General features: G+C 47.3%; 3 protein-coding genes across 4 annotated transcripts in view; 2 read left to right on the top strand and 1 right to left on the bottom strand.

Moving 5' to 3' along the window:
- dpf3 (double PHD fingers 3) overlaps window positions 1-5,813 on the top strand; it is a 15,513-nt gene extending 9,700 nt beyond the window's left edge. Inside the window, exons 4-12 of one of the 2 annotated variants that reach the window (XM_040161523.2) lie at window positions 1-100; window positions 220-315; window positions 507-579; window positions 892-933; window positions 2,324-2,461; window positions 2,582-2,710; window positions 2,909-3,021; window positions 3,891-3,972; window positions 4,081-5,813. The exon at window positions 1-100 is cut by the window's left edge and continues 34 nt beyond it. In XM_040161523.2, the coding sequence (XP_040017457.1) occupies window positions 1-100; window positions 220-315; window positions 507-579; window positions 892-933; window positions 2,324-2,461; window positions 2,582-2,710; window positions 2,909-3,021; window positions 3,891-3,972; window positions 4,081-4,148 (841 nt within the window). In that variant the 3' untranslated portion in view covers window positions 4,149-5,813. The remainder of the gene's footprint in view (window positions 101-219; window positions 316-506; window positions 580-891; window positions 934-2,323; window positions 2,462-2,581; window positions 2,711-2,908; window positions 3,022-3,890; window positions 3,973-4,080) is intronic. The other variant, XM_040161524.2, reaches the window with a different exon arrangement.
- A 1,201-nt stretch (window positions 5,814-7,014) lies between these two features.
- On the bottom strand, window positions 7,015-9,025 carry leg1.1 (liver-enriched gene 1, tandem duplicate 1). The gene is made up of 8 exons (XM_040161525.2): window positions 8,728-9,025; window positions 8,535-8,621; window positions 8,368-8,441; window positions 8,171-8,275; window positions 7,966-8,084; window positions 7,654-7,795; window positions 7,463-7,559; window positions 7,015-7,364 (listed from the first exon to the last, which is right to left on the bottom strand). The coding sequence occupies exons 1-8, from the start codon at window positions 9,023-9,025 to the stop codon at window positions 7,213-7,215; spliced, it is 1,074 nt and encodes a 357-aa protein (XP_040017459.2). The 3' UTR covers window positions 7,015-7,212.
- Window positions 9,026-10,126: 1,101 nt separating this feature from the next.
- Window positions 10,127-15,565, top strand: stx7l (syntaxin 7-like). Its single transcript, XM_040161526.2, has 10 exons — window positions 10,127-10,263; window positions 12,111-12,204; window positions 12,324-12,393; window positions 12,622-12,712; window positions 12,821-12,958; window positions 13,330-13,376; window positions 13,463-13,553; window positions 13,852-13,924; window positions 14,073-14,155; window positions 14,359-15,565. Exons 2-10 carry the CDS (start codon window positions 12,120-12,122, stop codon window positions 14,452-14,454), a joined length of 774 nt encoding a protein of 257 aa, XP_040017460.2. The 5' UTR covers window positions 10,127-10,263; window positions 12,111-12,119; the 3' UTR covers window positions 14,455-15,565.
- Window positions 15,566-22,209: the final 6,644 nt, after the last annotated feature.

Consider the following 22,209-nt stretch of genomic DNA (forward strand, 5'->3'; position numbering starts at 1 on the left):
GGGGGAGGCCACAGCCCTGGAGGCCCTGCTGAGGGGGGACAGCCTGCTGGAGAAAAAAACCAACATCTGCAAGGAGGAAGAAACGTTGTTGGAAATACAGGTATTTTATCACGTGTGCAGTATGTACATTATTAATGTATATATTTCCAGACCATGGACCATGGACCATGGACTTCCTCCTTCCTGACTCTCCGTCCTGTGTGCGTTTGTGCCACGCAGAGGGTTCTGGAGGCGGAGGAGAACGGGGACGGTCTCCATGACGATGAGGACTTTGAGCAGGACACTCCAAAGAGGAAGAGCAGAAACCGAGGCAAAGTGAGCGTCACGGTTTCATCCACAAAACATCCATTCGGCTTTGTTTCTGCAGCATCTGACAAAGGAACACGCTCGTAGCTCCATCACGTAGCGGCGAGTTGAAACATACATGCTACGATTAAAAATGAAATCATCCTCCGTTTGGAAGTGCGCGTTGGTGGTCGTCAGACGATGTCGTGTTTTCCTTCCAGAACAGAGGATCCAGTCGCAGGAGGTCGGAGCCCGTTAACGTGGAGGACCAGGACAAACCTTTCGTCTGCGACAGTAAGAGAAAAGGGGAACATCACGTGCTGCTAGTTAACCCGAACACGGGCAAATTCCACGGCTCGAGCTTTGGATCTGTCCCCACAAAACGTTCATCTGTTTATGGCGTATCAGGAGACCCTCCTCCACATGCTGGTTCCAAAATCCAAGCTTACACTAATGTGGACAAACTCGGGCAGAATCCCCGAGAGAGAGAGAGAGAGATCGCCTCGCTGACTCGACTGAGCCCCCGAACAGATGAATCTCATCCTCATTTTGTGTCTTGTGCTGTCTTTCCTTTTATTGTTTGCTTTTGTGTCTTCTCTGTTCCAGATAAATACAAACAAAAGCATAACTCAAAAAAGGCCGAAGAAGGTATCTGAACCTGTCGCCCTCCTGTCCTCCTAGGGGCTCCGTGAACTGTCTCTATATGATGGGCTCTTTCTCTCTGACTGAGTGGTGTCCCCCTCGCAGACGCTTTAAACGCTTTGTGCCACTCCATGTAGCTGAATCCAGTGCAAGCATTGCATGAAACTAACGCCGAGTGTCTTGATGCATATTGCAAGGAATGCACCTAATGGCGCTTAAGCAGCGGCTCAACTAATGTCTGACCGGGGGATGCATGGTTTCTAAGGCCGGATTATCCTTGGATGTGCTCTGCAGATGTAGCCATTGTAGAAGTGTTCACACTGGGGGGGGGCTTTGCTAGTGGTGGGGTTGGGTTGGCAGTTTGAGTTTACAGGGAGACGATAAAGCTTCCGGGAGGAAAGGAAAAAAATGGGATGCAGCTTAAATATATAAAGTGTATATATATAAAGAAACTTCCATGATGGCTACAGCTCCTGCGTGTTCTTCAATTCTACAAAGACTCCTCGAGCTGCTGCATAGATTTTATTGAGCTCATAGATGCTTCCAGATCCTGTTTTTTCATAGATTAGACTTTTGGCTTTACAGTGAAGCAACAGCAGGATGGAGACAGAGCGCAAAGATTCGTCCTTAAAACGAGCGCCCACGGTGAGCGGAAAATAAATCCGCCCCGTAATGTGCAACCAAAGGCTGAACAGCTAACGAAGTCCCTGCATGCCAAACAATGGCAACGTCCACAGGTGGATATAAGGTGTAGTTGATGGTGGAGAGGAAGATAATGGCAGCTATGTGCAAGCTGGCAAACATCTATACTGCATCGCTTTCTGATTCACTCACATTCCCCGCTGAAGACATTTGCATACGCTGGAGATATTTGAGCCTAACTTACAGAAACACAGTCTCACTGCTGGTATCTGCTGTTTTCGGGGGTCCTCGGCAGTGTTTCCCAACAAGCAGCGGCTTTTAGGAAGTTTGCTATCCGATGAAAGTGAACAGGAGGCTCATTAAATGCGCTCTGTCTCTACACAAAGGTGCCCATGAAGCTCCAACCTGGTGTTGCTTTCTCGTAATATCTTTTTTCCAACAGTTCTGCTGTGTCCTATTCCCGTATCTGTTTGTCCTTCCACCTGTTACCAATCAAACCAGATCCTGATTTCATGTCAGCCTCCACGTTCCAACTTATTTAACTCACGAAACCATTAAACGGCATTGAACGTGCAGCGGCAATAAACTAATTGCTATGTTCTAATTTCATGGACAAACTGACTGTAAAGCCAGTTAACAAATCATCACGCAAACTAACCGCGAGTTCCTTCAAATTAAAATAGACGGGGAGGAGAAATTTGATTTGGTTTCCCGTGTTTTCTGATGGAACCTCTTGATGCTCCTCCGCCTGTAGTCTGCGGAAAGCGCTACAAGAACCGGCCCGGCCTGAGCTACCACTACACCCACACCCACCTGGCGGAGGAGGAGGGCGAGGACGAGAAGGAGGCCGAGATGGAGCCGTCTCCCCCGTTCAGCGTGGACAACCACAAACGTAAGCTTCGCGTCGCACGTTTCAAACGGCTTTCCCCTTCGAGCGCCGATGCGAGTCGCACTGTCGCACAACAATGACGCGTCCGCCGCTGCCCCGCCCCCCCCCCCCCCCCCCCCACAGCTCAGAAGGCCGCGGACGGCAGCATCATCCCCAACGACTACTGCGACTTCTGCCTGGGAGACCAGGAGGCCAACCGGAAGACGGGCCAGGCCGAGGAGCTGGTGTCCTGCTCCGACTGCGGACGCTCCGGTGAGTCTCCGGTCGCTCCGCCGCGCGTGCAGGATTTAACGTCGAGGCCCCCGGGGGTCACGGGGTCGGCCGTGAGCTGGCTGAGTTCAGAGAGTCCATTTGGACGCAGCGAAAACTGCTTTTATTGATTGTTTATGAGCTTCAAACTTCTTATTTTTCCTTCCTTCCTTGCCCCTTTTCCTCGCCGCCCCTCCGCAGGTCACCCCACGTGTCTGCAGTTCACTGATAACATGATGCAGGCGGTGAGGACGTACCAGTGGCAGTGCATCGAGTGCAAGTCCTGCAGCCTCTGCGGCACATCAGAGAACGACGTACGACTATATATATATATATATATATATATGTACATATATGTACTGTAGGAGACGGGGGGCTCCTGTGATCCCCTGTGGACATTTTCCCCCATTTTTGAGGTTGAATTTTCGCGTTGTTTCCTTTTAGCGACGGGACCTTCTCACTTTTGGATAAAATATGCAAACATCATAAATTCATGGGATGCATCTACGCGTGTTTATATTTCATAAGGTTGCTTGTTACTTACCGCTAGGATTGCCAACTTCCTCAACCCCAAAAGAGGGACACTTTTTTTCTCCAGGTGTGCGCGGGCGCGCCATGGCTAATGGACAGTTCTCGGCGGCGTACTGTGCAAAACGCTTTCCCACGACATTTTGGCTTCCCGTTCTTTTTTATAGCTGCAAAGTTCACTGCTCATTTTGACAGACGATGACGCTCGCCTCCCAGCGGCCAGTTCAACCAAACTGTCACCACCACGCAACAAGCGTGTCCCAGAGCAACGTTCGCCTGAGTTTTTGGCGCGTTTAAAGAAGCCTATTATTGGCCGTCTAAAAGAAATATATATATATATATTGGCTGTGATTGGATTACGGGACTGGAGCTGTCCCTGACGGGACATATCAAAATCGCCCAGAAATCAGGATGTCCCGGACAATTCGGCACGGTTGGCAACCCTAGGAACAGCAGTTTGCGCATAAAAAATAAACTCTCACGTTAAAACTCGCCAGACCTCCGCTAATACTGCTCACACCGAGTTGCCGTATTCTCATCCTCTTTCCAGGCCGGATTCATATACTATTTTCTTTTTTCTCTGCCTCTTGTACCTGTGTGTGTGTGTGTGTGTGTGTGTGTTTAACACGTCGGCGTATGTACGTTGCTGACGCAGGACCAGCTGCTGTTCTGTGACGACTGCGACCGAGGCTACCACATGTACTGCCTGAAGCCTCCGATGACCAAGCCCCCCGAAGGTTCGGCAGCCTCTCTCCGGCCGTCCATCATGCAGCGCCGTGTTGACACTACATATGTCGGGATGTAAGCCAACGGCTAAAGGCTGTATATGTTCTCTTTCCCCGCAGGGAGCTGGAGCTGTCACGTGTGTCTGGATCTGCTGAAGGACAAGGCCTCCGCCTACGGAGAGGCTTAACTTCTACCCAGCACAGCCACGGTGTATATTTGTGCCGATTCGTTAACCGTATGACCGACACGCCGCGCTCTCTCGGGTACAATCACACACACTCCTTCACTCACACTTCAGTGCATTAGCGGGCTCCGGGCGGCCTCTCGCTGACCTTTTTGACCTCTCGCGTGGCCGAGCGGCACTCGGCGCCGCCGCCGTCCGGTCATCTCTCTACCTCACCACCCGGCAGACGGCGGCGAGACGCCAAAGCAACATGGCCGACACTGTGTAGAACATGCGTATGTGAGATACGCGCCCATCGACGACCGGCCGCGGATTCTTTTTAACTTTTTTACTGTAATTAATTGGAGTATTATTTGGAAGACGTGGCCGTGCTCGCCGCGTTCGACCAACGTTTGTTTGAATCTGTCGTCCCGGCCGGGCTCCTATCCGGCGTTTAGACTTCACAGTGACATTCCTTCCACTCACCTGGACGCGCTCAGCATGATTCATGCCGCCTTTCGCGGGTCTTCGTCGAGCACGTCTGTCTTTTGTATCCCCGCAGTTACATGTGACACCCCGGTCCTCGATGTGACACTTTACACAATAAAAACACACCATTTCCTCACGTAGAACGTTATTATTTATTTATGGGTCCAATATCCAGGAGATCATTGTTACTGTAAATCAGTGGTTCCCAAACGTTTTCTGCCATGTCCCCTTTGTGGAAGCCAAAGTGCTGGTCCCTCCACACCCAAATAGATGGAATTTGGGTTAACTGGTAACAACACTGATGAAGGTACTAACTAAAGGGGGTTAAATATGTTTAAATAACATATGAAAACCAGCTGCATTGGTGCAAATTGTCTTTATACACAAAAGACACAATGATCACCTGTAGTCATATGACTCTAGATTACAGCTGCAGCGGTAATTTAGTAAACAAATTAGCCTGTAGAATAGCGCACTAGTTCGAGTACCGACCATTTTACAATCCCTCCGCGCCCCTCTAGAGGGCTCCACGCCACGGCTTGGGAACCACTGCTGATAAACACGCAGAGAAGTGTGTGTAAAATCCAAACTACTTTTGAACAGCCGGTGTGGTGAATCATGCAAAGTGCTGAGTGAGCATCAGGAAGTTAACGCAGGTTATGCGACTCTTTATTGCAGTTTTCTCTGCAGTTCCGGTGCAAGCAGAATACATTCTGGATTTGAATTGCAACACGAGTGAGGTTGACGCGTTCGATTGTAACGTGAAATCTTTGAAGCCCTTTGAAGCAAATGTAGTTTATGTTTTTTTTGGACAGAACATATTTGGTAGCACTAATCTAATGGTCGCGAAAAGGAAGAACCATAAAGAATAAGCTCAAAAGTAAAGAGACAAAGCCCTTCGAGAACACGCAGCTTCACAGGATATCACAATGAGCATTTTTATTTGTCTTTAGTGTGAGTTTGTATTTGATATTACTTTTCCATGGACAATCATGAGCTAGTGTAGATACAGTACATGCTGTTAATAATATGAAGATGGTTTTATGGTGTTGTTGGTGGGTTCGCTTCGTGTCTTCCTTTTAAACATGTCTTTGATGTCATTCTCATTCAATTGCTCATTCAAGCTTCAGTGATTTTAGATGTATTTTGTTGAAGTAAATGTTGAGTTTTGTGTTGAAATAAATACTTTTTTTTCCATTAGTCTGATGTCTTTGCATGCAATTTATCTTTTTTTTTTTTTTCCCTGTAAAATAAATTCCCAGAAACACTGTACTGTTCCGTTGCCTTTCGACAATCCATTACCAGAAACCCAGATGTTGTGTATTCAATTCGAAAATAGATAAAGTGTGTTCATACGGCCGTTGCCAAGATGGATCCATCTGTTATTTCCATTACAATGTAATGAAAAGATAAGTCATCATTCTCCCCGAAGAAGTGGCTGCCTTGTTGGTCTGGCACGGCCTCCGTGTGGATGAAGGAATCCAATAAGACAAAATCCAGAAGCTTGTGATGCCTTAAAGTCTGGTGGACTGATTTTATGGATCCATAACAATATTGTTCCATATACTAAAACTCATATTTTTGGACAGTATTAGATCATGTGAATAACACGTCTGGATTTACAAAATAGATACAGTTCTCTTTCAGCAACAAATAACTGTACGAGTAGGACTGTTCATCTAATTTAATCTTAGAATGAATATTTCTTTACAACGACTTAAATGTTACATCTTTGTGCTTTGCACCTTTACAATTCATGACGTGTTGGCACTTACACACACGTACCACAAGGGGGCGTTATTGGATTAGAGTAGAGCGCTGCAGAGCACATCCGTCCAGATGTGCACTGCATCTGTATTGCATGAGTAATATAAATGTATTGCTACTGATCCATCGTGTGGTGGAGAGTCAGGCGCATTGTTCCCCGACTTATTCCCCAGTCACGGGCCGCTTCTAACAGGCACCTGTCGGTCATCAACTCACCCACTGCGTGCACGAATAACACGGGATAAGAGTGCGACTGCAGCATTTCTGTTGTGAGGATTGCTGTGTTGTGTTTCTCTAAGGACCTGCAGCATATGCGGGAAATGTGTTGGAGGATGTAGTTCTTTTAGTTTATGACAATGCCTGAAATTTCAAGAACTCAAATTCACTTATTTTGTCATTTAAATCCGCAGTGACTAGAAATGACAGCTGTCAGATGAATGTCATAAAGGGCATTCGTGTTGCATAAAATGATCAAATAGAAGAACATAGAGATAAAACCGTCGTTTATTGCAGATGTAAAATAAGAAGTTCTGTGCAAACAATCTTTAGCGTGCATCTTCAAACCAGTGAGCATTGCATCGATAGTCTGTTGTTCACTTATTAATGAAAGTGCAGTAAAACAACGAGAAAAGAGTAATATGACAATATTTTTATTGGGGAACAGATAGACATAAGAATACCTGCTTTAAATTAGAATAACTGCCTGTGGATCTACAGTTAAAAAAAAAAAGTAATTAAATAACGAATTAACAAGTTTGTCTACACCTCTTCAGACGAGAAAAGCGACACGTGATGCAACTGGAGTTTCTGAGTCTCTGCAGCGTGTTTGCCTCTAGCAGCTGGTGGTCATTTCGGAGATGATGGACAGGAAAGTGCTGGTGGCGAATCCGGGGTTGAGCAGCAGCTGCTCCAGCATCTCTCTGCCTTTCTCCCTCGTGGCCACTGAACACATGGCGCTTCTCCACATGCGCACCAGGGATCCGGCTGGCAGAGGACATCATCATCATCGCCATCATTAAGAGTCAAAAGGTCATGGTGCTTTTGTGTGTGTGTGTGTGTGTGTGCGTGTGTGTGCGTCCTACCCAGCATAGTGTTGGCGCTGTTAATCCAGGAGAAGATGTACAGTGTGTGGTTCTCCGCCTCGCTCAGGTCGGCGATGCTGGGTGCGCTGTCTCCACTCTAAGCGTGAAAGGATGTGAAGAGTCGGTATCGGTGCTCGGGTTGTGAAAAACAATTGACCAGCGACTAGCCAGAGCCGACTGCGGTCACACACCTTTAAGACGCGACCTGGGAGAGGAGTTATGAACAGGGCCGACTTTTCCAAGTTGGACTGGAAGTGTGCGGCGGCGACGTACTCGCCCGAGTTCTCCCAGCTCTTGGCAAAGGACACCTCTTCAGAGGAGTAGTGGCTCCGCCTGAGCACACGGGGAAGCAAGAGCGGATGTTTTAAATGACACCGCACCACACCAGCATGCACCGTGGGCCCGTCCGCTGTGCAGCTTGTTCCATTGCTCTCACCGAGACTCGTTGCATTCAGATAAAAATTGACCAGAGGGACGCACGGGTGGATGGAGGGGGATATTACCTGGCGCTGCACGCAGAAGAGGCGTACGTCGAAGCCATCTGGGCCTGCCAGTAGAGGCCAAGGAGAGCGTCTTTCTTCTCATTGTCTGGAAGAGGGGAATCAGCCGCGTCCAGGAGACCCTTTAAACACACACACACACACACACACACATAGTTGAGGAGACGTTTATTCATGTTTTCGTGTCGTAACGCGGATCTGTCCGTACCTGGAAGAAGGCATCCCACTTAGTCATGGCGTCTGGGAAGCGAGTGGCGCAGTCAGCGTACGTTGTGCAATAGTCCGTCACGCCCTCGGGGACCTGCATCTGGACCTGAAGGAGGTCCACAATGTGTCGTGAGTGCAGCTCCACGTTGACGTTGTCAGCGTGTGACTGGTCTGCTTTCCTCTTCGCTCCCCACGTACCTGAACTCCTGCTCCCATGAAGCCCTTCTGCGCAGCGGACAGGAAGGGCAGCACGGAGGTGAAGTAGTTCACACCTGGTGGAGGTAAGGAGGTGGTTTTCTTAGTGTTTTACCTTGTGTGTCACGTGTGCGTGCGTGTGTGTGTACAGGTGTGTTTGTCATACTTACAGCCCCACCAGCTGTGAGTAGAAACACACATTTTTTCTCCCGTTTCCAGGCCGCAGGTTGAAGCGCCGGTTGGGTCGGCGAGACGCCCTGAAGACGCCACACATTGTACACAACGCCATCAGTTTGTGTCTATATTGTATCACATCACTGCAAATTAAATTAAAACAATGTCTATTTTCTATTTTCCACTTACCCGACGTCAGCATCCATCCAAGCTGCAGCGGCAGCCCCCACAGCGGACTGTCGGTGGCATTTGTCCCCATGGAGCCCAGGAAGGGGTCCGTGGCAGCTATCAGCAGCCGGTACAGACTCATGCGGTGAAGGAAGTGCCACGGGTCGGGGGTCATAACGCCCTCGTGCGACGGCATGTCGGCCACTTGGCCGGCCGTTTGGGTCCACAGGATGGGCCAGCCGTTCTCTAGGATGACAGCGGCGCCGCCGAGAGAGGCGGCGCACGCCAGAAGGAGGCCGAGGGCCGCGGGGCGCAGCATGTTTTTTTTTTCGGGAGCTTTGAGGGTTCGAGCCGTCGCTCAGAGTCCCGTGAATTCAGGGCTTATATAGTCGACGTTGCGACCCCGAAGTCAACTGAGCCATGTGACGTGCAGTTCAGTGGCCCTGACAGTGGACGGATAAGATAAATGGGTATTGGTTGGAGCTCGGAACAATCCGATTACTAACAAATAGAAAGTGTCTCTCCTGGATGGATACAAAAAACACCAATAAAGTCGATATTAAAGAGAAATAATGCAGCAGACTTTCATCCCGATCCAATCGGCAACATTTAGGATATTCAAATATCTTAATATAGCAAAAATCTTTACTTTAGTACAGAAAACCACATTGAACTGTCCTGTTGACTGATGAGATAAGAGCCATTGGTCAACATTGGTGAATCACATCTGCTTGTGTGAGGCGTTTTCCAAGAGTCACTGGGACAAAGGTGCCACAATTTTGTCCACGGACGTTGAAAAGAAGATAAGCGGTTATAAGGTTATAGGCCCATGTTTGTACCTAAAAACCGCAGGAACAACGGAACATTAAATCCAAATGACGTTGTGATCCCGATTGGCTTTTGGTCCGGACCAGGAGTGTCAAACCCACTTTAATCTCAAGTGGCCCCGGCCAGGGAGGTCGTCCGGCAGGCAGACCATTGCATAACGGGTCGATTTGGTCGCTGTGTGGTTAAACTGCATGAACCTCGATATCCAAACATTGTGTGCAGAGTTCAACAAATTTGGTAACAGATGTTTGCTGGTATGATGCCTACCTGCAGGCAATATTTTATTAAGGATGCAGTCATCAGACTTCTTTTAGTAGCCAAAAGTATTTTTTCTCGCCCCAAAAGTAGTTCATTTTGAATAAATGTACATTTAAAATACTGGAATCAGCCCATGAAATACCCTCAATGAGCGATTCATCAAATAAAAATACTCTGCCACGTGTTCAGTGTTAATTTTCAGAAAGTTCGATATTATTATTAATTATTATTATTAATTTTGTAGCTAATTATCGCATCCAGTGAAAACACCAGCACAGAGTGCTCCTCACGTGAGTGGATTTTATAGCTCCAGGGTGATGATTTTGTGTCGCTTCAAAGTTTAAACAAACCTTCCTTTGTCGGACAGAAATCTGTATCTTCCAGTGACTCGGCTTCTGCTGCCGGGCGTCACGTGACGAGGGGGAGGGGCCACCAACCAGGAAACGCACCGCCGTCGCAAGTCACCAGAAGGTAAAGTTCAAACTTGTACTAAACCGAACTGAACACTTATCGGCGCTTGACAGCGCCGTCGGCATGAGCGCCAAATCACCGTGTTCGCGATGAGGACTCGATTCTACTAAACGCAGCGACGCGAACACGTGTGTTGACCGAAAAAAATGCCCAACCAAAAAATAAGCCCAGAGACAAACATCTCAAATTGGTGCTGCGACTTTGATAATGACGTAATGACTCGCCCGACGTAAGGGCGAGGCTCAAACTGACGCAACTTTAGCGCACATAATAGTAGTAATGGTGCCCGTTCGTTGTGCGGTAGCGTTGCGCTCCTTGTGACCGTAAAGCTCACGTGATTTCCGCATTTTTCTCGCTGCCAGGTGCAGTGAAAGGGACGCGCGCGCGCGCACGTTCGCTCAGGCGGGAAGGGAGGATGCAAAGATGTACATTAAAGACACGACGGAATGTTTAAATGTGCTTAAATGACGAACGTTAGCCCCGCCCACAGCAGCAGCAGGGCGGTGATTTACGTGGAGAGCCGACCGGAAGTCTGCTCCACCTGGTTGTAGTAAACACCGCCCACGCGCCCTGTTATTTGACTGCGTCCACTGCAGATGAGGCTTTAATGCGCTGGACGCGGGAGGACTTTAGGTATTTTCACACCGCTGGATCCCAATTATCATTTGTAAAATCTGTTTATATCCAATTATTTTGGGAGTCAACTGTTGTCTCCTTAATTTCTAACATTATTTAAACTATATATTGTTTGGATTAAGAAAATATTTCAACTCTTTATCCATTGTTTTTCACATTGTGTTGAAGGTTTTAATTTATTTAATTTTAATTATTTTATTTATTTGTGGTCGAGCTTATGGTATTTAAAAAAAAAAATTAAAAAAAAAATATATATATATTTCAAGCTGTTACTGCTTTAAATATTTTGGCTCTTCTTTGCTCTTTTTAACTACATTTTTAACTAAATATTTACTTCCATTCTTGTTTTGTTTTTTAAAGTCAGCTGTATATAATTGACTTTTCATCCAACAATTTTGCCAGCTAGATGTCATGGAACCTCCACCAGTTACATTTTTTTTCTCCACACCGACAAAAATACAAGACTTCAATTTGAAATGCATCTGACCCCAAAAGAAGAATAATTAATATGTTCCCACACTGTTGCATGTCCAGCATGGAACATTCTGTTCAAATACCCCAATGATAAACTTGTGTTCCAGTGAAAAACAGCACACGTGACCCTCGATCCTCATTGAACCACCACAGAGCTTCTACTTGGCCTTCTGAACAAGTTTGAACTGTGATTCATTAATCAATAGTTTGTTCAGTTGATATTCCAATATTGTTAACCCATCACATACCCTCTATTGGGACATTTGTCTTAGGACAACAGAGACGGAAACAGGAGGTAGAATATTCATTCATTTTGATTTTAAAATGTCCAGGGTCTTTTTCCAGGGGGATGTTTGTCTTTTGGTGCTTTTAATTGTCTGGTTGAATTGGAAAAAGTGACGTTATTTCCAAACCCTTCATACAAAATAGCATGTATTTGTGAAGATGTTTGTTCATAAAAACAATAAGAGAATAATATGAATGTGTCAAGTACAGGTGGAGTATCTGGATGTCACTTTTAGCCATTTAGTGTTAATTACAGTTGTGTAGAATTACAACTTGTGAATGTGAAACACATTCAACTAGACGACCAAATGGTTTCAGCGCAGATGCCCGAAGGTATTTTCACACGTCGGTCGCAGACGCAGTGAAATGCGTTGTGAAAGTCGCGGTAACTACGGTAACAGTCCGTCCCACCAGCGGGCGAGGGGATGTAAACGTGTGGCGTGTCCCCACAGCTCTCCGTCATGGCCTACCAGGCTGGGATGCCCGATGAGCCCAGCGCTCTGGTTCAGAACATAACCTCCAACATCCAGAAGCTTACCCTGCTGAGTAAGACACGCACACACACACATTACATCTCCTCCTCCTCCACTAAGTGAACCAAGGTTTGCACGTGGAGACACTTGGTTACGGTTGGACAATGCGTGCACTCTTTGTCGTCCCACCAGCCTCGGAGCTGCAGCGGGTCGTCTCTCTGCTGGGGACGGAGCACGACAGCAGCCAGCTGCCGCAGACGCTGTGAGTAGTGGAGGGACGCCGTCCGCTGCGCTGGCGCACCTCGAGCGTCTTATATACGCGATTTGTAAATTCTGCATTAGGGAAATCCAGCCTAATGCAAACTCCACGCACACACGCCAACAGCTCTTAACACGGACCAATCGGGTCTCATGGCCACTTCTCCTCTCAGCAATCCCTTTTTCTTGAGGTCTGTACAGTATTCATCTCTCATAATAATGTTGTCTCCAGGCAACAGAAACAGCAGCAGGGCAACCAGCTGGCGAAGGAGACGGACAGACTGATCAAAGCATTCAGTGGGCTTCCTGTTGGCCCTGATCAGGTACTCGACTGCTAATGCCTTCACCAGCGATCGTTAAAAGTCATCATTTCCCGCCCGCTTTTTAATACTGACTTGGTAAATGTTTAAAGTGCAACGTTTGCGTTTCAGCGGCAGAGAAAGATCCAGAAAGAGCGGCTGGTCAACGACTTCTCCGCCGCCCTGAACAGCTTCCAGAAGACGCAGCGGCAGGCGGCCGACAAGGAGCGGGAGTTCGTGGCCCGAGTCCGAGCCAGCTCCCGGGTGTCGGTGAGCGATCCGCCGCGTTCGGCAACGTCACCAGCTTAGACTCTAGACCGGGGGGGGGGGGGGGGGGGGGTTGGTGATGGAAGTAAATAGAAGGAAGAAGGAGAGTCCGGGCTGCTCGCCCGGGCCACCTTCACCCCAGAGAGGCGTCTTCATCGGCCGCGTTGGTGCTGATTAGCAGCGGCGTGCGGCTTTAAGTGGTTGTCATGGAACATGTCCTGGCAGCCTGGGTTTTATTTGCTCTACACCAACATGCATTCCTGTTTCACAACACATAATCCATATGTGTCGACATCATGAGGAGATTTGTAGGTTTCGTGTAACCTTGTGCTGTTCCCACAGTCACGGTAAACTTCTGTATTTCCTTTGAACAGGGCGGACAGCCCGATGACAGCTTTGGAAATGTCCCTGCTTTCTTTAGGTAGGTCCACTATTTCCGATCATTATGTGTAGTTCTCGAGGTTATTATTACTGTTATTACACATTCCTCCCCGTCCTCCCCGGCAGTGAAGCGCAGGTGCAGGCCCAGGCCGAGGCCATCACCGAGGAAGATCTGAGGCTGATCCAGGAGAGGGAGATGTCCATCAGGCAGCTGGAGGTACGCACGTGAATCGTGAACGCCCACAAACACGGATGTAGACAGATAGATACTTTATTGATCCCTCAAGAGGGAAATTTTGGTATCACAGCAGCATGTACAGGGAAGAAAATAGAATAAAAAGATACACATTATATACAATATAATAAGATAGAAATATTAAATTAAATTAACTGAAACAAAAGAATAACCTTCCAAAAGAGACAATAATAATAATTTGCAAAAGGAGAAGAGGAAGTGTAAAGTGTCGCATGCGTGTTGTCCTCTCACGTGAACCATCTCCCTCCGTGTGGCTCAGTCGGACATCACAGACGTCAATGACATCTTCAAGGACCTGGGGATGATGGTCCACGAGCAGGGGGACATGATCGGTGAGCTTCTGACGCCTGCTCTCAGATTCCCTGACAAACATTTTGTTGCCTCAAAATAGCCCAATAATTAAACCGAATCGTTGTAATAGTTAATAGTTAATAACGAACAGACAGCATTAGGAGTCATCGTCCCCTGTGTTTCCTGCAGACAGTATAGAAGCCAACGTGGAGAGCGCCGACGTGAACGTCCAGAACGCGACCCAGCAGCTGTCCCGCGCCGCGGACTACCAGGTAAACTCAGCGGACGGGGAAAAGGGTGGAGGGGTTGGCTTGTCACTAGTGGATCTGAGGACGAAGAGAAAAAGGTGACGCGAGTCACACTGTGCTCGTGAGTCACGTCAATCCTGAGTAAATCCAGCCGTCGCTGCATTAAAATCCAGATCATATTGAGAACTCGTATTCACAGAGAGTCTTTGTGCTCTTTCCCTCCCCAGCGGAGCTCCCGGAAGAAGATGTGCATCCTGGTGATCGTGTTGCTTGTAGTTGCTCTTATTATTGGACTCATCATCTGGGCTTCCGTCAAAAATTGAAGGCTCCTTCTCCTTCTTCTCCTCCCTGTCCTGGTTAGTCACCAACCCGGACAAAGCATGAAGCATCGTCCCTCTCTTCCCTTTCCTCCTTTTTCTCGCTCATCTCACCAGGGGAGTCACCTGGGCCGTCTGTTTTTCTCCTATTTAAATTATAACAGTCTTTCGGACGTGATCGTAATCTGGAGACGTAGCTGTCTTTGTTGACGGGATTGCACACTGTGAAATCAGAAACCCGGGTTTGAGGGCTTTATTCTTAGAAACGGCTTTAATTGGGTTATTTCTGTCTGATTCTGGCACTATTTACTACACGGGAAAGCTTAGATGTTTTAGTCCTCACCTGATTCTCCGAGGGAGGTGCGAACACAGGTGCAGCATTGTTCTGTGTGTAACCTTTAAGATTTCTTAATCAAGTCACATATGAAAAACGGCATTCGGCTTATTGCGATTTTCATCTAATTGAAAATGTAACGTTCGTTTCTTTAAATTGATGTCCTGCACTTTTGTTACAATGATAAATGTGATCAATGTGCCATATATAGCCATGATAAATCCTCTGCATAGGACCACGTGATATACACTCCAACGCCAGCAGTCATTCCAAATCATTAGAGGAAGATTTTGTCCTGTGTTTCCTCCTGTTTTTAATAGAGGAGAGACTGAAAAGACGTCACCTTTTTATCGAAATGACTCGCATGTCCCGACGTCACAAATGATCACACACACAGAATGTAGGTGCCACATGCGATGCCTCGACGTGGCGGCGCACGCCGCGCGGGTTCCTCCAGCGGCCTGTCTGACGGGTTAAAGGTCGATCGATCGCGGCCCGGCGGAGCGGTCCAGTCAGCCGCGTTGGGCGGGAACACACGCGTGTGCGGGGACTTTACCGATATAAAAAGTGCTTTGTGTGACCGACGACCGACAGTTACCGTCTTCCTCTCTTCATTCTTTGTATGAAGGAACCATCAATGTAACTGGAAGTAAAGTGAGACCAAACAGGAATTATTATTTGCTGCAACCGATAGACCTTCATGTAGAACTGTGATCACGTGTATATTTTAGATACTGAGATTACGCTGCCTGCAGTTTGCTGAATAAATTGTGAGAAGATTCATTTATGCCATTCTGATTTTATTCATGAATCATCACCTTTTACATGACCGCTAACACTGTTTGATTAGTTCTTATTTCAGTAACAATGCTTTTTGTTTAAGATGATGGTGTTCCTCTAACCATTATAACAGTGTAATTGTCCATAACACTGTAGTTAGTTTTACATTAAAGTAAAAAAATAAGAGAAAAACCTGCAGGTCGCTTTATTTTTTAAATTATTTAAATGCTAGTGTAAAAAAACAAATATTCAACATGTCATTTACTGTCTTACTGACGCAGAAGGAAAAGTTTGTGGATGGAAAAGTGGAGCATTTGGACACCCAGCTGTGAACGCGTCACTCGGGCGGAGGACAGGTGGGACGGGGGAGTTTTGCGAGGCAGGTCACACACGCAAAAAGTTGCAGGTGGCTGCAAAGAGCTGAGCAGGATTTTCCTTCCGAGCAGAAATGCCAGAGCTGAGGAGCACGAGGACACTTTGTGCAGAGTTACTGCTCAGTGAGACACTGAGTGTCACACAGTTACTTTCTGTTAAAAATAACCTGTTTATGTTTCTCCTTCAACATGGCAACTGGTTTTGCATGTTGATGTAGAAAACTGTTGTGACAAACATACAAAAAAATGGAAATAAAATGCTCATTTGGGAAAATCCGGACCTCCCTGTCTTCAGCCTGCGTCATTAGAAAACACACTGCAGGAAATAACAATTTACTATTAGTTTTCCTTTTAATTAGAATTTGAAAGAAGGTCTTTGAAATATGTCATTTCAAATGCTCATTGCAGAGGATGCCATAGAAGAAAGATTTAAAAAGCGGAGAATAGTTTGTCATGAAATGTAACAAAGTCTAATCATATTTTGTCAAAAGATTCATTATTTTCAATTGAAAGTACAGAAAACTATATTGATTGAAAAAAAGCCAGACTATAGTCATGTTATAGGTTCATAGTAGCTTAAAATATGTTAAGGTAAACATTTAAGTTTAACGTCATGATTTAATAAGAAAAATGAATGAATGAACGTTTTATTCTATGTTATTTATGAATTTTTAAATGATCTGGTCCCCTATTAATGTTTCCCCCTGTCAGCCTGCTTTCAACACATACAAACACTATAATTAAACCTAAAAAAAAGTCATAGTCCACGATGCAATGAATGTACATGCATTTAGATGAGTGAAGCTGCCAGCAGGGGGCAGTGCTGCAGTACTTTCCTTCTCCCCCACGATGCCCCAGCGTGTACACCCCTACATGCACCCAACACCTCGTACTGGTATTATCGTTGGTATGCATTCAATTATTCAGTAGCCACACATCCGTTCAGTTGTAAATGTCATATCATCGAGCAGCAGAACAAACCCAGGAGCTTCTTCCTCTAGACCTTCATCACGGCCCTCCAGGGCTTTGATCGTCCCCTCCGAGCCGAGCCAATTAGCTGAGATCAAAGTCTGGACCGTCCCACCGAGTGGCTGCTCGGATTCAACCCATCCAGCGATGGAAGCGTCCTCGAGCGAGACAATGAGCCCCTGCGTGCTCTGAGGGGCCGGTCGGCCTGTCGCAATAATAATCACCATCACACGGATGAGTCACGGCTTCGCAGTAGTACAGAGATCGTGTTAGCAATCAGCCTGTCCAAATCCTTTCCCTTCCTTTCCCTTCTTCTGACCCTTCTTTCATTTCCCCTCTTCTCTCCTTCGCTCTCCATTGCAGCACGTCCACGGTGCTTTATTCATGGCTGCAAGACGCACTCACTCTTTTCAGGTCAGCCTTAAGCCGGCTCCCTTTCGGCTGTTTAAACGCCAAAGAGCGCGCTTTTCTGAAAGCAATATCAAGGTCAGTGCATCAACCGTTGTGAAGTTGAGGTATTTCAGGTTAGTTGTCGCAGTGCTTACGAGGGACCAAGTGTCAACGCTTATAAAACACTTTGAGTGCGTCACAAAGCCGAGCCAACAAAAGTCTGCGTAAGTGAGTTGTTGACACGTGGAAGATGCCGGCGAGCATCCTCAGGTCTGGTCCAGCATTCCTCCCCGCGGCCCAGGAATGTGAACTTTACTCAGGAGTCCCAGCAGCGGCCCAGCAGGAGGAATGCACGGTGTGTTTGCTGGTAAATATCCTCCCCGAGGTGTGCTCTCCCTCAAAAGGGCTCATGAGTAAAGACGGCGGTGGAGCCGCCGTTGGTAGCCTGACAACTGGCACTGGAACAGAAAAACACGCCGGGGTGGGGGTCGGATTCAGGGGCCTTCTGTTTATTCTGGTAAATATTGATGTTCTTCTGAAGAGGAAGTAGCTCTCGGGGGTAGGTGACATGATGTTCCACGCCGAGGGGAAGCTGCTGCCCTCACCTGCCGTTTCAAAGTGGACATTCCTTGCGTGCGCGCGGAAAGGAACCCGCAGTCCACCTGCGCCCAACCGTTTACTCCCCCTGCGCCGGCCAAACACACAATCCGACATCAAGCGAGCATTCTGTGTTCTTTGAGTATCTGAAGCGGCTGCGTTGAGATGCTAGTGGCTTCTGGGGACGGGGGTGGGGGGGGGGGTCAGTGGTGAGGGTCCAAACGACTTCAATGACCAGGAACCTTGTGATGTGATGTCGGTAAACATCAGGGCGGCGCATGCCGTGGCGAAGGAGGTACAGCGGGCAACTTATCGGATAATTGGGGATTCAAAGTCTCAAGATCGTGAAGCCGAAGCCCAAGTTGCTCCGGTTCGTCTGCCGCTGGAGGTGTGACTGAGATGCGTGAGCGTGTGGATGGATAAACGTTGACCTTGTGTAAAGCTCTTTAAGTGGTCAGAAGAATCCATCGTGTTATGTTTCACGTCGGTTTACGATCGAGCCCTTTTAGTGTCGCTGGCCTGTTTCTCATTTTCCTTTCGCAAAGAGATCAAAATGATCTTCATCCGTGGGAAAAGACCTTATTCTCGTTTACGGCCTTGACGTCTGGTAGTACTATAGTTCTGCTGAAGGATCTGAGTAGGAGTGAAATAGGAACAAGTGAATCAAAAGATGTCGGAACAGAACCTCAGAGAACGATCCCGGATGTCAGCGTAACAAAGTAATAACGATGTGCTTCACGTGGCCAGAATGCTCTTCAAGAAGCACGCGATGAAGGTCTTTTCACGTACCACCGGACGGACTGCTCGCTTCCTCGCATCGGGCCAGATGTTTCTCCAGCTACCTGTCTCACGGGTTCCACGTCTTCAGGCGAACCCCCATATTCTCACCGGTTTGGGCGGGTCGCAGCTCTCCTTTAACTCTGTTTACATTCTCCGACTTCTTCCTAAAACCACTTCTGCCTCTGTGGTTTAAACGCTGACCTTAAAACGCGAGGCTCGTTCCTGCGGTGAGGGGGGGGGGGGGGGACATCGGAGGTCAACGCTTTCCTGAGCTCTCCGATGGCGGCACAAAGTGATTTACTCGTCGCTAACAAAAGGAGAAGACGAGAGAGGCCCCCTCGTCCACCCCCACCCCCCCTCGTCCACCCCCACCCCCACCCTCACCCCCCCCAGCGGCTTTTGTTGCGTCCCGTGTGAACACGTTTAAATACCATCCTCGTTTGCTCGCCTCATCATCGTCGCCTAGATGTCCGTTTGCCGACGTAACCCGGGGGCCAAAAAATGCAGCGAGACCAACGGCGGTGACCTCGTGGGCCATCGCAGCGGACGTCACCGCGTCCAGCGCGCCGCTGGTGGGAGAGCGGAATGAAGGACGGAGGCGTGGAAGGCAGGGAGGTCGTCGAGCGATGGACTCCTAGGTGGCCGTGCTGCTGCTCTGGACGGATGTGGCCTCTGGTCAGACCACACGCGGCCCGGCTCTGCTTATTGTTATTCAGCGGTGAGGATTTAACTCTGGGCCTTTTTACTGCGATGGTGGGTAATAAGATGTGGGTGTCGTGTTAGAAGTTCCCCGAGGAACTAAAGTTACACTCGGAGGATTTGGATGAAGCAGGAAAAACACGGCAGCAGAATAATCTTAAACGGCTTCCGAGCCAAACTGTGGAATTTTAGGTAATCAGGGAACCAAATCCATTACTTCTGTTAGTTGATCCTTCATGCTGAGACGTGCAATCTAACACGTTTGGCTATTTGGATTGATTGTTAACAATGGGGGAAAATAAATTATTGCAAAGCTTTGATTTTAAAGCCTTAAATGAAGTTATTTATCTCATTAGATAATCCTGAATAAATAAGAAACAATCATTTGGATTAAACTCTTCATGTGAGATTCTATTATTGATAGAATAGAATGCTGCTCTTTAGAGGTGTTGATTCCTGAGTGTCAGAGTAACTCATCTTAGATCACATACGTGAGATAAAGACTATTAACACTGCTAACATATCAGACTTCATTAAATGATTAAGTGTGGCCTATTCACGAGTCTTAAAGCCACGTTTCGTTTGTTGGCACAAAGGAAAACAAATATTAAAGATTTTTTTAAATTGCACAGACGAGCCGCAATGCACAGCCAGCGAATCGGGCGCGTGAATCAGCTGCGTTGGAAGGACAGGAGGGGCGGTTTGAGGCGCCGCGTGCGCGGCTGAGTGGGCAGGGGGGGGGGCGCCGAGGTCAAAGGTTAAGAGGGCTCGACGGCGTCGGGTCAGTGGGGAGCTGCTCCGCGAAAACACAGCTTGTCGTCTCAAACGCACGATATGTTACGAACATATGCGCCTGCGAGAGAGGGGGGAGAGGTGTGTGAGAGGGGGGGAGAGGGGGAGAGGGGGGAGAGGGTTTACTCACAGTGTTGTGACATGTTCGTCATGTTTTCACACCGGGGGGGGGGATCTAGGACTCACTGTTTCACTGTCTGGGACGTAGACGAGTGTAGCTGATGAGGCCAGACGGGACGAGGTGAACTAGGCCGGGGGGGGGGGGGGGTCAGATTGGGCCGAGGACAAAGTGACCATCACACATTATGTTTAAAAAGACATTAAATGGAGCTGTAATGTAAATTCAGATGAGATGTCCCCGAAATGTTACATTACATTAAATGGGATAAAAACGAGATGAGATAAACTTTACTTTAACGAGACTAAATGAATGTATGAGACGACAATGTGAGAAGAGAACCGGTGAGTTAAATTTAACCCAAATGAAAGTTGGTATTCACAGACGAGTTTTAAATGAATTTATTTTTACTGAAAATGACGGATGAGATGAAACAACTTGAGACCATAAGAGGAGTTGAGGTTATGAATAATAAATACATGGAGACGATTAGATTATATTACTGATTTTACATGCTTTAAAGATGAAATGAGACTGATGATTTATCTGGTGAAATAAACAGAAATGAGAGTATTAAATATACTAATGAGATGAATAAAGATATAACAAACTTTATGGAAATATGAAATAATACAAGAAAAAAGACGAGACGAGATGAAATGAGACAAGATGATCTTAAATGATAACGAGAATGGATGAAAAATGAGATATGAGGTCAAGTACACTTACTTTATCCATGAGATGAACTCCAGGATTGTGACTTTATGCCATGTAATAAACTGTTGAATTACATCTATGCGCCAAAACAGAGAGGAAATGAGACAAGAGGACATGATATGAAGATGAGTGCTGGCGAGGTTCAATGTAATCAGCTTCACTCATGAGATGATCATGTGATCACATGTTTTTCAAGGTCAAAATAGATTTGTTGTAAATATGAGACAAGATCAGAAGATGTAATGTTTAGATAATGAGAAACTAAATGAATGAGAAGGGGGAAAGGGACAAGACCTTAAGAGACTACATTAGATGACATCATCATCATCAGAGCCGTGACAGGCCCGACCACAGAATAAATAAATAGATTTAGTTGTGAAACTTTGATCTTCTTTTGATTTTGACCCTCCGACCCAAAGATACCCAACAAAAACAAACCGACCCGGGCGGGACGCCGTTTAACCAACGCGTGTCTCTGTCCTCCCACCGGTTCAATCCGGCCCTTCAAAGCCAAAATCCGCCAACGCATCAAACGTTTTATTCCTCTCCAGATCTCAGTATAGACGTTTGCTTTCCGCCTTAATTTATCCCGGGGAGTATTTGCCCAGCACACATTTCTCTCTTTCATCAACGCTCTGCTCTGACACGTTCAAAGTCGCACACATTCACGGCTGGCGGCTCCCCAGCGCGACCACAGTCCTCTGGCGTCGGCCTGCGCAGCTACGCCGGAGCCGCTTGGACATTAAGAAACGTGCTCAAGGACGTTTCTATGGTGTCGGCTGAAGGGGAGGAGAGCCGGCTGCGCTCACTTCGCTGAGCTGCGTTTTTCTTGGCAAAATCGGGGGGGGGGGGGGGGGGATCCAGCATCTCGATCCTTCTGGTTCCGCCCACGTCTGCACATGTTGGATTTTGATGGGAAACGCTCGGGCCGATTTGCCGAAGGGACTCTAGGAGACTCTATAATGCTGTAACAGCCCACACGCTATGGTCATTGTGAGCTTTAAAGCTTCACTTCGTTTTCACATTATGAATTGAGTTCTCATGGCAGACGTCTGCAGAATTGGATTTGGTGAAGACGGTCTACATCCTACGCCGAACCTCATCTCCTGGTCTCTGCTCCAAGTTCTGGCACCGGAATGGCACATTTCTCAACAGAATTGCCGTTATGTAACTACAGAAATCACCAGACAGCCTGGATGCTCGTCCTCAAT

The sequence above is a fragment of the Gasterosteus aculeatus genome, chromosome 18, assembly GCF_964276395.1.
Source record: "Gasterosteus aculeatus chromosome 18, fGasAcu3.hap1.1, whole genome shotgun sequence".
In the NCBI taxonomy this organism is placed as follows: domain Eukaryota; kingdom Metazoa; phylum Chordata; class Actinopteri; order Perciformes; family Gasterosteidae; genus Gasterosteus; species Gasterosteus aculeatus.